Here is a 15,721-nt window from a genome sequence, read left to right on the forward strand (position 1 = left end):
GAACTGAAGAAGTTTCTTGGATGAGAAGCAAAATGTCTTGAAGGAGTCAGATTATATTCAGGGATCTTCTGATCCCTCAAACGGTAAGCAGGGGGGAAAAAATAAACAACCAGCAAATTCTATAGTAGAGGATTTTATCATTGTACCAGTGGTACCTTGGCCCTTGTTAGTAATTCGTTCCGGAAGACGCACCAAATATTCAAACCGACGGTATTGAGGAAGCCGCGTGACTTTTACCACGCCGCCCACTAGTTCATCCAGAAGAAATTGGGAGTCAGGAGGAAGCCGACATCCACAAGTTCTTCCTTGCATGTTGACTACGGGGAGGAAGTCAAGTACTGGGACAAGATTTCAGCTTCTAAACGTGCCGAATCCCGAAATTTGACGGGTTTGGAAAGCCATCAAGTGCCAAGGCAACGACTGCGTACATGAAGATATATTGTAGAGCTCCTTTTGCAAAACCAAAGGTTCCCTCCAATTTCCGAGCAGTTGTCATCCACTGCAGAAAAAAAGAAAGAAACTATAGTGTGTAGAATGCATGGGCTACCAAGAGGATTTTTGGGGGGGGAATAGGTGTGGAGATCTCCTCCTTTGAACCCCTCTGTTGTGTATCAAATCCAGGTTGGTGCTCCGCTGCAGCGCAGCGTGCATTCAGAAATTTGCTGCTTCTTTAGCTCCCCATATTACAACTTTGGTAGTCCATGGGAAACAGGTAAAGCGTACCCAGGTTTGCAACAGTTCTGCTTGAGATGTGTGGCTGATTTGCATTTTGCTGGTATCTGTTTGTGGTGTTTTTTCTTGTCAAGAGAGAGAGAGAAGGGAAAAGAAGAGAGCTTTGCACTTGATTTTGAAGAGTGTGTGCATCCCATTGTCATCAAACGCAAAATCAATTTGGCTGATGGATTTTTGTGCTAACTTAAGCAGACTATCGCACACTCATTCATTAATTCCGACACGTGATTGTTCCACTTCTGATTTCCGCGTTAGACAACATGGAGCATCCAGTCCTTTGTTTTCTAGAGTAATAGCTGTATTAATAACCAATCACTTTGAAAAGCTTCGGCCTGTTTTTAATCTTAGCATTTTATGTGCTCTCGTTTTCATTAAGTGCATTTACACACACACACAAACGCACAGGGAGAATCCTTCGATTGCCATTTTTGCTGAGATTAAGTTATCTGTGTTGGAAATCAAATTTTGGAGTGTCTTTAGAAGAGGCAGGGAAAACCAAGAATAATTTCTGAATTCCTTTTTTTTTCTCCACCTTAAACAGTAAAGCTCCTTTGATGCACAAAAATAAATTGTCCTCTTCATTTAATGACCCCATAATCCCTTGCGGGGTGGAGTCAGGGCAACTGAATTGAGCTAGCAGAATGTTTAATGGCCAGATGCTCTTCCTGTTGCCAATGCGGAGTTTTCTTCAGCAGATATATTCTCAGTGTGCCCAGAGAGAGAAATATTTGCCTCTGCCTAGGATCGAACACAGTATGTTTGATACACAGAAATAAATGCTCCGGATAAATTTGCAAATATAAATGGGGACAATATGCATGTAGGACATTTTTTTTTTTTTGCTCTTCTGTTCTGTTTTTTTCCTTCTTCCCAAACTTTGCCTCCAGCTGCACCTCCAAAAAGATCTAACATAGAAGGAAAATGGGATCATGAAGACAGAAAGAAAAAAAAAATAGTCCTGCCATTTTCTTAATTATGTTCTTTATTTCACTCACGCATTCTCTTCCTGATATCTAAGCTATGTAATTCAGCAACAGATGGATAGACGAATGAACGGGTAGATAGATAAATCTGCTAGCGAAAGCTCATTTTGTTCATTCTAAGGAGGAAAGATTAACCACCCTCATTTAATATGGCCGTGATATTTGAGGCATTTGCATTGATCAAATAATTTGTCTAGCCACTTGAAAATTTCATCATGTGTCGGCTGCCTCTCTCAACCTATCTTTTAATTCCTATTTATCGGAAAGTAGACTTGTATGTGATGATCTCACTGCCATCTGTAGCCATCATTTTAATCTTTGGCGATCGGCTGAAAGAGGCTGTTGAAAATTATTGACTGCTTAGGAAGAGTGGGATACTCGGCGTTTTATTTCCAGGACTAGGATTTTGTCAGCGGATGCTAAATAACTTCAGTGAGGTCTTTTCCCCTTTCCCGTCCAATGGAAAACCACACGATTTCTGCTGCCCCAGGGGCTTTCTTGAGAAAGTGGAAGCCTTTGATTTCCCCATTCATAAATGAAACGGTACAGTTGGATGGGAAATCAGATTCTGGCCATTCAAAAGATTTTTTTTTTTAAATGCAGATTGCCAGGGAAATCTAAAGTTAATAAAATAAAGGCTAAAGGTGTTTCCATGAAAATAAGACCCTGACATATACATATATACATATATATGTGGTTTTTTTTTAATTTGTGCTGATAAATAAATAAAGGGAGACTAGTATAGATCTATTTCAAGCTATTTAGCTCTCATCAGCTAGCCATACCCTTACTGGGATTTACAGCTGATGAGAGCTAAATAGCTTGAAATAGATCTATACTAGTCTCCCTTTATTTATTTATCAGCAGAAATAAAAAAAACCACAAATATAACAAAGGCAACAATAAAATATTGGGTTTCTGTCGTGATGGACTCTTGTGACGAGCCGACTGACAGATGATGGAAGCAGTTAGCTTCCTCCCATAATTACCAGGGGTTGTAAAAAATCTAATAGATACATATATATATATATATACACACACACCCCCAAAAAAGGCACCAGGTCTTATTTCCAGGGGGGGGGGGGAATGTTGTCTACTGATTCACCTCTCTTGTGTTCTGACCGAGGCTTCCCAAGACCATGAAGCCAACTCCTTGTCCCGACAAAAAACCCTTTTATTAATTGACTGTGAATTCTTCTTATTCATATCCAGCACAGTCTTCCAAGGGAGGATTTACAGTCACAGACCTTATCTGGCTTGGAGAGCTGCCAAGCCCGATATCTGCAAAACTTGGCAAGGCGTCTCGGAGAGTCACGAACCAATTAAGTGAACTCATTGTCTCCTGCAAACTCCACTCCCCTTTTGCTCCTCTTTTATTTCCTCTGGGAGGAGAGGGTTCTTAATTAGGGTTTATTTAAGGGGTAGGGCTTGTATTGGGCGCACCTGTAAAAATCAAGCTAGGATTTAACTTTCTGGGAAGGTCATATTTTCAGGGAAACACGATACTTACATGAGGTCAATCTTGCCTTGATAACAAGAAGGAACAGCATTTTTTTAATATATAATTTACGTAGTTTAATGAACGTCCGTCCAATACAAACTTTAACATCCTTGCTTCCGGAATTGAATTGCTTTAGCTGCTCCCTCCCCCCATTCTATAAAGAGGCATCCTGGATCCAAATACCATAGACGCACAAATATAAATGTTTAGTCATTGGCCAAGCAAGGCAAGAAACTCTCAGTCAAATTCTTGAATCCCATGAAACTAGCGTTTAATTTCCAGCTGGATTGCTTTGTTTTCTACCCCCAGGTCTGTTGTGCGCTTCGCGGCAAGCCTTTTATATAAGCTAGTGGACAGCCTTGCCCCATCTATTACTAATGTTTTAGTTCAGGGCAAACAGGTAAGTTTGCATTTTTCCAGATTACATTCGTCAGCTAAAACTGAATAAGTCAAATAAAATAGAAAGCCCAGCCCAGGGAATCGGTGCCCTGATCAGCCTTGTTTATACAGTTTGAAAACCCTTTTAAAAGGTACAGACGCTGCTAAGTTTATCTACAAATGGGGGGGGGGCAATGGTGGGTTCCGAGCAGCGGGCGTGGCCAGGAGCAGCGGCCACAGTACCGTTACGGTGGCTCGTTTGGCTCACCCGCCCATCTGCATTTCATAGCGGTTTATAACGCGACCTGCCGATAGGGCGTGTGGTACCTGTGCGAACCGCAGCTGGGTGTCACAGGGCGGTGGCGTGCACATGCGTGCACAGCGCACATGCGTGCACAGCGCACGGGCCTGACCTAGGATGCCCGGCCCCGTGTGCAGCGTACTGGTTGCAACGAGATCTGGAACCCACCACTGGGGTGGGGTGGGGGGAAATGGCAGTTGTTTTGGGCAGGGATTGTCCCCTGAAATATGGTAACCCCTGAAGCACTTCTCACCAAATTTAGGCAGGGTACGGCTTTGGAGACCCATGTTGCATTTGATTTTTATGTTTTTATAAAACTCTACGGCCATCTTCCATTATAGAGCTACTGCCGTTTTATAGAGGATTTTTCCATTGCAAATCATTTTTGATAGCCAATTCTGTCCTAGCATGATTTGGCACTTTCTGTTGTCCTTTGCTTTCGGCTGCTAGTGTCCTGTCCATCCGGCGTGTCTTCCTTTTGAATCAAAGAACCAGTAAGGATGTAATGCTGCCTGTCCCATCACAGTTGTTCAGGAAACGAATTCTTTCCCTGTTTCACGTTTGGTTCCCTGGAGGAAGCGAAGACTTAACCGTGGTGAACAGTCATAATCAATTAACCCTATCTAAAACTAGGTTTAGAGGGAGGCGGTGGCTCAGTGGCTAAGATGCTGAGCTTGTCGATCAGGAAGGCTGGTGGTTTGAATCCCTAGCGCCACGTAACGGTGTGAGCTCCCGTGACTTGTCCCAGCTTCTGCCAACCTAGCGATTCGAAAGCCTGTAAAAAATGCAAGTCGAAAAATAGGAACCACCTTTGGTGGGAAGGTAACAGCGTTCCGTGTGCCTTCGGCATGTAGTCATGCCAGCCACATGATCACGGAGACATCTTCGGACAGCACTGGCTTTGAAACAGAGATGAGCACCGCCCCCTAGAGTCAGGAACAACTAGCACATGTGTGCACAGGGAACCTTTACCTTTTAAAACTAGATTGGTGATGGTCCCGATTACTTGCAACCCACTTAGTAGATATGGGACCTCCTGAAGTCCTTTCATCCTTCTAAGCGGGACAGATAGCATTACGATTGCACTGACGTCAAAAGCATGCAAATAACTTACTAGGACATGTGATTCCTTGCTCATAGTTGGGCCTAGAAAATGTGATTCCTTGCTCGTAGTTGGGACTGTGGTTGCCTTAAAATTCAGAGCAGAAAATAATATGAAGTCAGGGGCGTAGTTAGTTAGTACTTGAATGTAGGAGCACTTGAGAGTATTCCTGCATCCCGCAGCATGATCTAAATTGATATCCTACAAGTCAATGGTTTCTATTTCTCATCCCCTGCTCCTTCCTTTATAGATTGGAAAGGAACGGAGAACTAGTTGAAGTGAGCTCTCTGAGCTGCCGAGGACTATTGGGGAAAGACCATTGCCCACTTCAGAGAAGGAGCCAAGCTAATTTATATATTATTATGCCTGGCAAGTTTTAATCACGTGAAATAAACAGGATAGATCAACCTTTTTTATGAACATACGCAATCCCAAGTTACTTTACTGTGCCTTTAGGAAACAAAGTCATTTTTTTTAAAAAAGGATGCTGCTTTAATATAAAACTATCTGATAAACTGGTGCTGCCCGGGTATTTATTTAGCAATAGCAATAGCAGTTAGACTTATATACCGCTTCATAGGGCTTTCAACCCTCTCTAAGTGGTTTATTGAGTCAGCATATCGCCCCCACAGTCTGGGTCCTCATTTTACCCACCTCGGAAGGATGGAAGGCTGAGTCAACCTTGAGCCGGTGAGATTAGAACTGCTGAACTGCAGATAACAGTCAGCTGAAGTAGCTGCAGTACTGCACTCTACCCACTGCGCCACCTCGGCTCTTTATCCCAACCCTCCTTCCATAAACATCACCACAATTTCTAATGTTGGATTTTCCCCACTTACCAGAGGGAGCCTCCTTGTGGAGTACTGTGAAGCCGTTAACACGGCAACTCCACAGCGCTGTACGGTAGAATCCATTTTACAGCAGTACAGTAGAAGTCAATTTAAGGCACAACAGGCTGTATCTTAACAGAACTCCCCAAGGAGTGTTAGGGGTGTTTTACTCCCAGAGTATTTGTTTCCAGAGAGTAAGTCATCTGTGTACCAAGTTTGGTTGAAATTGCTCGAGGCATTACAGAGTTATGCTGGAACATACATACATGCATACACACAGCCATTTATATAGATATAGATAATAGAGATGTGGAAATCTCAATTTTCCCCATCAGTGATGATTTTAACATCCCATTCTGTTAATGCCCCTTTTATCCAACGCTGTTGGAAGCCAGGAGATTTAAGTCAAGGAGATATAATGAATAAGGACTCCCTCACTGCTTCCCCGGTTCACGTTATACCTCTAATTACTGCTAATATATTCCTTTAGGTGACACTTGGGGCATTTGGCCAAGAGGAAGAAATTATATCTAATCCCTTGTCTCCGGGCGCAATTAAAGACATCATCTACAACAAGTGCAATCTGCAGGATGAGAGGGAAGCTGTTCTTCAACAGGAACTTGTCATTCATATCGGCTGGATCATCTCCAACTCCCCCGAGTTATTTAACGGCATGCTGAAGATACGTGTGGGGTTAGTAAATCACTCTCTTAACCTGTTTTAGTGATGTCTGTGAATTCTTTTACCCCATGTGGACAAATTGAGACGCCAGGCCGGCGCATGTCTCCCGAAACGCCTAGAGAGAACTTCGAGAGCCTTTCCAAGGTATTCCAAACAAAACTTGTTTTACCAACGAGTATTAAATATTAATAGAAAGAGTCGGAGAAAATTTAATATATGCTCCGGAGTCATGGCCCAGAGCTTAAGAAGCTGAGCTTGTTGACTGGAAAACTGACAGTCCAGGTTCAAGACCGAAAACTTGCAACAGCACGAGTTCCCCTCCTTGCCCCAGCTCCCACCCACCTAGCAGTTTGATAGCAGTAGCACTTATATATTATATACGGTTTTACAATGCTTTCTAGCCCTCTCTAAGCAGTTTACAGAGTCAGCCTATTGCCCCCAACAATTTTAGGTCCTCATTCTACCCACCTCAGAAGGATGGATGGCTGAGTCAACCTTGAGCCTGGAGAGATTCAAACTGCCAAGTTGCAGGCAGCCGGTGGTCGGTACTGTCTCTGGTTGGCTGTGTGGTGTTGTGGCCTGCCAGCAGAACTGGCAGCAGATTCGGACAGTGAGGAGGTTGGGGAGGAAGATGGGCCAGTCCTGGAGTCTGGGGAAGGCTCTGATGAGGGCTCTGTGTCGAAGGCAGAGAGGGGGCCAGAGCCATATGCCAGTTTTCAGCTGCCTTCAGAGTCAGACATCAGTGAGGCAGAAGAACAGCTGGAGCCTGTTCCCAGTGTGCGCATGCGCAGAGTTGCCAGACAAAGGGAAGAGCTAAGGAACAGGGGTCGACTTGGGAGTAAGGCCACAGGTGGACGATGAATGGCCCCTCCCAGAGGAATAAAAGAGGAGTGAAGGGGAGTGGGCTTTTGCAGGAAACAATTTGTTTGTTCCTTTGTCTGTTTCAGGAGTGTGAAGATCTGTCTGTGAATCTCAGAGACTCTGTGCCAAGTCTTTCCTTGCACAGCACTGTGTTTGGAAAATATTTACATGGCAGCTTTCCAAGCTAGATACAGTCTGTGGTCTTTTAGTCTGCACTAGTTGCCATGTTAGTTGCAATTAAAAATTGGATTTTCCATTACGCACAGAAGCCATAGTTCACAATTCATTTAAGACAAGGCCTCTGCAATGTGGGTGCTTCTCCTTTGACTCCAGTAGGAAGCGGTCAGTTGTGTGATTTTTAGGTTAAAATTTTATAACTCCTTCCAGCTTCTCATGAGTTCAGGCTTGGTATATCTGAGAGCAACACCTGTGCTACCATTTCAGCATGGAAGTCCGAGGTTCTAAGTAAGGTGTGAGCCAGTGGTGGGTTTCAAAAATTGTTCGAACCTACTCTGTGGGTGTGGCCGCCTTTGTGGGAGTGGCTTGCCACCCATGTGACTGGATGGGAGTGGCTTGCTGCCCATGTGACCGGATATGAAGATGCCGACGACACTTGTCAGAACCACCTTAAATTACCTTACACACAGCACTGGCATGCATAAGAATATGATGTCAATTTGTTTTTTAAAAGGCATCTTTGGTTTGCGTTAAAACAACTTCAACACACGCAATGTTCTGATTGCACCACAAATGCTGTAGTCATCCTTACCTTTCACAGAGGCACTAAGTTTTATAAATAGGAGCATGATAGTGTAGAATAATCATATCCAAGGACCAGTGGTGGGTTTCAAAAACATTTGGAACCTCTTCTGTAGGTGTGGCCTGCTTTCCGGGTCCACTGGTGGAACCTCTTCTAACCGGTTCGGTAGATTTGACGAACCGGTTCTACCGAATAGGTGCGAACTGGTAGGAACCCACCTCTGGTGTGAGCCCCTCAGTTACAGCTTTACAAGTGGCCTTTAAACAAGGCTCTATGCAAACCTTTAAAATAAAGTTCATTTTTTTTAAGCTTTACGATGCTATGCTTTCTTCTTGATGGTTAATTTGCCTTCCCACGCTAAATTTAAATCCGCTTCCAAGTGCCGCTTGTGAATTTTTCCCTTGAAATTCTTTAAACCTTAATACCGTACAATCAATTTATGCTTGCCTCTCTCCATAAATAATCCTGCCCCCCAAACACCATTTTCATTATTTGTTCTAGGTGAAAAATACTAACCTTTCCCACTTAAACAGGATATAAAGAACGATGAATGTTACCTGCAGCGGTAAAAATGGCATGTCAGGCATTCATATTCCTAATTTAAATCCATCTTTAAAATCTTTTTTTTACAGGCGCGTACTCCTTAAATCAAATCTTTTCCTTTTCCTTGGCTAAAAAAAAGTGTGCCTTGTCTGCAGATAGACAAGAGTGTTTTTGCTTGGTTAGAACTACTGTAGGTTTTTATTCGCTATTAAAACTCGTAGTGCACCAATGTGCCACTATCCGATCTGAACAGTCTTTGGTGCCCTCTGAGCTTGGTTGTTTTCTTGCAGATGTTTTATTACCTAAACTAGGTAAGATCAGCAGGACTAGCACTGGTGACGTTCCCTAGTTAGGTAATGAAACGTCTGCAAGAGAATAACCAAGCTCAGAGAGCACCAAGCACTCATATTCATTTCATTTCATTCATTTCATTTCATTTTATTTGTTTGTATGCCGCCCTCTCCCGGAGGACTCCGGGCGGCTCACAAACAGACAAGGGAAGGGGGATAAATAGACAAAGACAACACTTTAAAAAAGATGCAACATTCACAATTTCCGTGGGGCTGGATGTTTCACAAGCCTTTCTCCTTTATTGTGCGGTGGAAATGGAGATTTTATAGTATTCTTTCCCTGCAGTGGGGTGGAAATGGAGATTTTGCAGTATCCTTCCCCTGCCATGCCCACCAAGCCACGCCCACCAAGCTACACCACGCCCACAGGACCAGTAGTAAAAAAAATTGAATCCCACCACTGAATCACAGATAACTTCACTGTATACTTACAGATCTTCTCAGAGATTCCCACATGAACAGGTTGAGGGGGGGGAGAGAAAGTGTGAGATTGGATAAATCAGATGACTGGTAATCAAATCCATGGAGCTTTTATGTCCTGATAAATAGGTTTCAAAATTCCTTTCCAAGCCGAGCAACAAATGGCAACTTAAAGAAGAGGAAATTTATTACCCAATAAGCTTTTATGGACTAGCGTCCATCAGGAGATGAAATATTAGCCTTCTCTCCTGTCATCACGCCTTACTCTTTCTATCCCCTGTGCCCACGCGCACACACGCTTAAGCCACAATATTTTTCCCCTTTGAAGTCATTATTTCTGCCACCGATCAAATATGCTCCTTTCTCTGGAAATGACTTCCTTGCGCGGGCCTTTCCCCAAAGACAGAAGGGGTTAGCTCTCGTTGAAAGAGTGTTTTACCTGTCTATTCAGAGAACTTTTTCCTCCTCCACACGTCGTTTAATTGCTGTTAAGAGATAAACCCCTTTTCCTTTTTACAAGCTGCCTTAAAAGCTGCTGTTAGACATCAAATGCTTGCTTGGGTGTTAATGAGGAACAAATGCACTGAGGGCATGGGAATTGCTCCGTTGACAGGCACAACATAGTTATGTGTCCCTTTAAGGTAAAGGTAAAGATTCCCCCTGCACATGCATGTTAGTTGTTTCCAGCTCTAGGGGGCAGCCATTTTAAGGCACAACAGGCTGTATCTTAACAGAACACACACCCTGAGGGATGTTGGGGGTGTCTTACCCACACAGTATTTTTTCCCAGAGAGTAAGCCATCTGTGTACCAAGTTTGGTTGAAATTGCTCAAGGCGTTTCAGAGTTATGCTGGAACATACATACATGCAGACAGCCATATATATGCTGGTCTTGTTGTATTCAGGTCTTTTCCCATTTAAGATTGAGATTGTCTTGGCAATGTTTCGGCGAGGTCTCACTCGCTATCTTCAGGCTGGTGTTTTCGACTTAAAGCGTGGTCGAAGTTGCCATATATATGTATGTATGTATGTATGTATGTATGTATGTATGTATGTATGTTTGTTTGGTTATTCGGGTTTTCTCCCGCGTAAAATTGGAGGTGTCTTGGCGACGTTTCGACGAAGTCTCATTCGTCATCTTCAGGCTTTGTGCTTCCAGGAGCAATGTGAGATCTCGGCTGTTTCTTCCTTTTAACTGCCAGTGGGGTTTTTAGCTGATTGGGTGGGGGGCTTGGCTGTCTTCTGATTGGGTGGAGGTGTGTTCTGATTGGTTGGGGGTTTGTTTTTCATGTAAGAAGAGGAGGGGTTTAAAGAGGCTAATAGTGCATTTGAAGTCTGGCTTCTGGTCCTTGGTCGTGCCTCCTCATCAGTGTGGGTTTTTGTCTGCTTTCTTTGTGGATGTTTGGTGGTGACATCCTGTGTGGCTTTTGTGAGTGTGGGCCTGGTGTCATTCATCATGTTAGGGACTCGTTTATCAATAAGGGCAGGCTTCCAAATGGCTGGCAGGCAGGAGGTATCGTCCCGCCTGTTCATGCTGTGTGGGCGTTTTTCTATCTTGATGGCTTCTCTGATTATTCTGTTGTTAAAATGTTCAGCCTTGGCGATAGATTTAGTGTCACAACCCCCTGGTATGCCCAAATATGGGAAGCTTACTGCTTCCATTGTCTGTCTATCGGCTCGTCACAAGAGGCCATCCCAGTCCCATCCCATCCCACAGCCCAGGTTTGAATCCCAGTAAGGGTATGGCTAGCTGATGAGAGTAAGCAGTAAGCTTCCTCCCATATTTGGGCATACCAGGGGGTTGTGACACTAATTACATATCTATTTCCCCGGCTCAGCTGATAAAAGGAGGAGAACCTTGTGGCTTAGTGGTTAGCACATCTGCCTAATATGTAATACAGCCCAAGTTCGAATCCCAGTAAGGGTATGGCTAGCTGATGAGAGCTAAATAGCTTGAAATAGATCTATACTAGTCTCCCTTTATTTATTTATCAGCACAAATACAACACACACACACACACACACACACACAATTTTATTTTGGGGAGAAATCTCCTGCAGTTGCTATGCCATGAATTAGTCCATTCCAGCGAGACTCTCTGACTGTCCTCCTAACCCAATTTTCATTTTGACTGAAGAAGTGAGTTGACTCAATGACGAAACGTCTCCGTTGAATAAATTTTGGTCCAGTTGGCCACGATTCAACTTTTTAAAAGATAGATCGACCGGGGAGATTTTTAGCCATCATTCTGCCTTATCCTGAGCAACCCTCCTCAATGCTTGGGCTCCCCCCCTCCCCCCCACCTGTTTCCCCTTGCATGCTTTACAACATCTTCAATAGACAAAATTCCTGGGCAATAGCTGGAAAACAAGCCAGCTGCCCCTAATTAAGATCAGGGACTGTCTCCAGGCAGATGAACCTTTAATTGCCTTTTAAGTTAATGCACATGATTGCAAATTAGTTTGGAGATATTAAAGAGTCTCTGATACCATCCTTTTATTAAAATATACAGGCCTGAGATATGCCTGGATGAATGAACAGGAGGAGGGTCCTGTTAGATACGATGTGAAGGACTATTGTAACCTAAGGTTCGGTTTGCAGAAACCGCTAATAAGAAGCACCAAGGCAAAGATATTAGAACAGTCTCCGGAGAAGTAGGGGATGTGTGTTTAATTCACTAAATTTTATTTGTGCTCCCAAATTGCATTTGGTTGTTTTAGGTTTTATGAGCTGGCCTTGAATGTTCATCCCTCTGTTTGAAGGATATCCTGCTGTATAATGTTGAGAGAGGTTTCTGCCCTTGTCACTAGTTGAAATAAGGTTTACTAGTCATCCTGACGAGTAACTACGAGTAAACCGTATTTTGCGTGAATTCATCTATCCTCCAGTTTAAATAATCCAGTATCTTGTAGCAGCAATGTCAAAACCTTGCTTTCTTTCCGTTTCTTGGGATGTTATCCATCAACATTGGGGATAGGAAGAAATGGGAGTATAACATTTTAATGTTTAAATATTTTAAATGATAAAATGGGTGCAGTCATTGGGATGGGTGGCAAAGAAATCTCATGAATAAGTAAATAAAATACAGACTAAATATAACAGAATAACAGAGTTTTGAAGGGACCTTGGAGGTCTTCTAATCAATAGCAGTAGACTTATATACCGCTTCATAGGCCTTTCAGGCCTCTCTAAGCGGTTTACAGAGAGTCAGCATATTGCCCCCAACAATCTGGGTCCTCATTTTACCCACCTCGGAAGGATGGAAGGCTGAGTCAACCCTGAGCCGGTGAGATTTGAACCGCTGAACTGCTGATCTAGCAGTAGCCTGCAGTGCTGCATTTAACCACTGCGCCACCTTGGCTCTTAATCAAACCCCCATCTTGGGGTGGAAACCATTCAGACAAATGGGTGTCCAATCTCTTATTTAAAACTCTCCAGTGTTGGAGCATTCACAACTTCTGGAGGCAAGTCGTTCCGCTGATTAATTGTGCTCACTGCCAGGAAATTCCTCCTTAGTTCTAAGTTGCTTCTCTCTTTGATTAGTTTCCACCCATTGCTTCTTGTTCTGCCCTTGGAGAATAGCTTGACTCCCTCTTCTTTGTGGCAACCCCTGAGATAGTGGAACACTAATATCACGTCTCCCCTAGTCCTTCTTTTCATTAAAGTAGACATACCCAATTCTTTATATGTTTTCTACATTGTTCATGCTGAATAAATCAGCCAGTCAGCCTTTCTTAAGTCCCTCCCAATTTAGACTGTGTTTCTTTCCATTAAGTGTTGTTATCCGTAAGTTAGATTTTTCTCTGTGTTCCAGGGCTAACTGCAAATGGTATTTTTGGATTGAAAATATCTATGGGTTGTTTTGGAAGGAGGAGACGAGGAAAATCTCATTTGTATGCTGCCTTCCATGACGCATACATCCAGCTCTGTAACTCCATAACTGCCAACTAGTATCCTACTTTCACCCTGCCAGTCAGTTTCGGACACGTGATGTCCTCAAGATTTCCTTAAGTGTCATTTTTCATTACCTCAGAAAAAGAAGCCTTTAGCAGCCCAGCTCTCTGCCAACCAGAATATTTGCATCTGCCCTAATCCTTCAAGCTGCCCCTTTCCACCTCGCCTCACTCCAAAGATGGGATCCTGTAATTTTGCATCAGCAAAACTCGGCATGGGTATGGAGGAGAATTTTAAAACACATAACGAAGGATTAGAGCTGTTTCTTTTGTCTCCTCTCTCTCTCTCTCTCTCTCTCTTTGTAATCTCCCCTTAATTTCGACTCAACCAGTTGGCCTCCATCAACAGGGAGACTGAAGGCTGGAAATGATGATGCCTCTTGCATAAATTCCCTTGATCGGGTGCTTTGAGAGAAAGTCCGGCTGAAACGAGGCATCGCAAGGGAGTCTTTCATAAATTGTAGTCATAGATACACATAGGCCTCTGTTCCACTACCACCACCCACGCCTCCCTGGGTGGTTTTTTGTCCCAATTGTTGCGCTTCATGTATTCCTTGCGATTATTTTCAAAAGGGGAAATAAAAACAGAGTTTGGGGGGTTGTTGTTGTGAGAGTTTGTTTTGTTTTTAGGGGTTTAGTTCGTCCAGTTGTGAAGCTGCTGCCATAACCCCGTAGACACTTTGTATAAAGTTATGGGGATTGTGTGTATATGTTTAATTCTCTTCCGTCACGTTCTCATCATAAGCTAAATAAATAGTCCATCCCCATTGAGAGGGACAGAAAGAGAGAGAGAGGAAGAGAGAGAGAGGGAGGGAGAGGGAGAGGGGATTGAAGGAGAGAGAGACAAATGGATGGAAGGGAAAAGGAGAGATAGAGAAGGAGAATGAATTGAAGGAGAGGGAGGGAGAGAAGAGAGAAGGAGATGGAGAGGGGATTAAGGAGAGAGAGAGAAAGAAAGAGAGAGGGAGTGAGAGAGAGGGGGGAGAGGGGATTGAAGGAGAGAGAGAGAAATGGGTGGAAGGGAAAAGGAGAGAGAAGGAGAATGAATTGAAGGAGAGGGAGGGAGAGAAGAGAGAAGGAGATGGAGAGGGGATTGAAGGAGAGAGAGAAAAAAAAAGGGGAGGGAGGGAAAAGGACAGAGAGAGAGAGAGAGAGAGAGAGAAGGAGAGTGGATTGAAGGAGAGAAAGGGAGAGAGAAAAGGAGGGAAAAGGTCAGAGAGAGAAAAAGAATAAGAAGATGGGGAGGAGATTGAAAGAGAGAGAGAAAGGGAGGAAGGGAGGGAAAAGGACAGAGAGAGAAAGAATAAGAAGATGAAGAGGATTGAAGTAGAGAGGGAGAGAGAGAAAGGGTGTGAGAGAGGGAAAAGGACACAGAGAGAGAGATAGAAAGAGATGGGGAGGGGATTGAAGGAGAGAGACAGAGAAAGGGAGGGAGGGAGGGAGAGAGAGAGACAGAGAGAGAGAGAAAGAGAGAGAAAGAGAGAAGATGGAGAGGGGATTGAAGTACTATATACTCTGCGGTAACCTTATTCTAGCATGTCTATTTTGCGGGTGGCTGAAAACTTTAATAAACAGTTGATAATGAAGCCTTCCCCAGCTGGTTTCTCACCTGAAAGCGACCCCCAGGGAAATTAATATTATTTTAAAGCGTGGCGTTTAGAAGACAGATAGAAATTTACAAACAAACCCTTGGTGACTCAGGCTAAATAGACACAGCTTTCTGACAGGCAGCCTCAACTGTTAAACAAGAGGAACAACCTTTACAGAAAGAATCAGGGAAAAGGTTTGAAGGGGACTAACCTGGGAATTTCCTATTGGGCATTAGGAGCAAATAGTAAGGCTGAGCCTTTCCCTCCCTGAATTCTGGATTTAGCTCTCTAGCCTCCTTTAGCCACTGTTTTATAACTCATCGGGGGAGGTAGAGCTAAGGATTCAAGTTGAGGGTAAAACGGATCCTACAAGCTTGATGTCCGCCTAGCCTGAGTTTAAGTCCACTTGTCTCAACCACGAGCTCTTTAGAGGATGGCAACCCCATAATTCCTACTCAAAATGGACACAACGAAGTTAAAATTAGATAGTACCGTATGAAACGGTAGTATAAGACGCTCCGAAGTACAAGACGCACCTAACTTTTGGGGAGGAAAACAACGGGGGGGGGGGGGGGAATCTGCCTCTGCTTCCTAGCAATTTGCCTCCTTGCAACAAACAGCAAACAGCACAGACAATATACACTGCTTGAGGTGTTACATTTCAGATTATACTTGTACAGATGCTGTTAAAATTGATGTGCTTTCTGGGAATATACGTTATTCTCTGCTATTTAAA

At 43.6% G+C, this 15,721-nt stretch overlaps 1 protein-coding gene across 3 annotated transcripts in view; it reads left to right on the forward strand.

Moving 5' to 3' along the window:
• PHKB (phosphorylase kinase regulatory subunit beta) overlaps window positions 1–15,721 on the forward strand; it is a 120,868-nt gene that overhangs the window by 90,455 nt on the left and 14,692 nt on the right. For all 3 annotated transcript variants that reach the window (XM_087728940.1, XM_087728939.1, XM_087728941.1), the window contains 2 exons: window positions 3,526–3,616; window positions 6,318–6,520. In XM_087728940.1, the coding sequence (XP_087585066.1) occupies window positions 3,526–3,616; window positions 6,318–6,520 (294 nt within the window). The remainder of the gene's footprint in view (window positions 1–3,525; window positions 3,617–6,317; window positions 6,521–15,721) is intronic.

This window comes from Thamnophis sirtalis, unplaced genomic scaffold, assembly GCF_051295495.1.
Source record: "Thamnophis sirtalis isolate CommonGarterSnake01/CBP01778 unplaced genomic scaffold, rThaSir2_p1.2 scaffold_14, whole genome shotgun sequence".
NCBI lineage: Eukaryota > Metazoa > Chordata > Lepidosauria > Squamata > Natricidae > Thamnophis > Thamnophis sirtalis.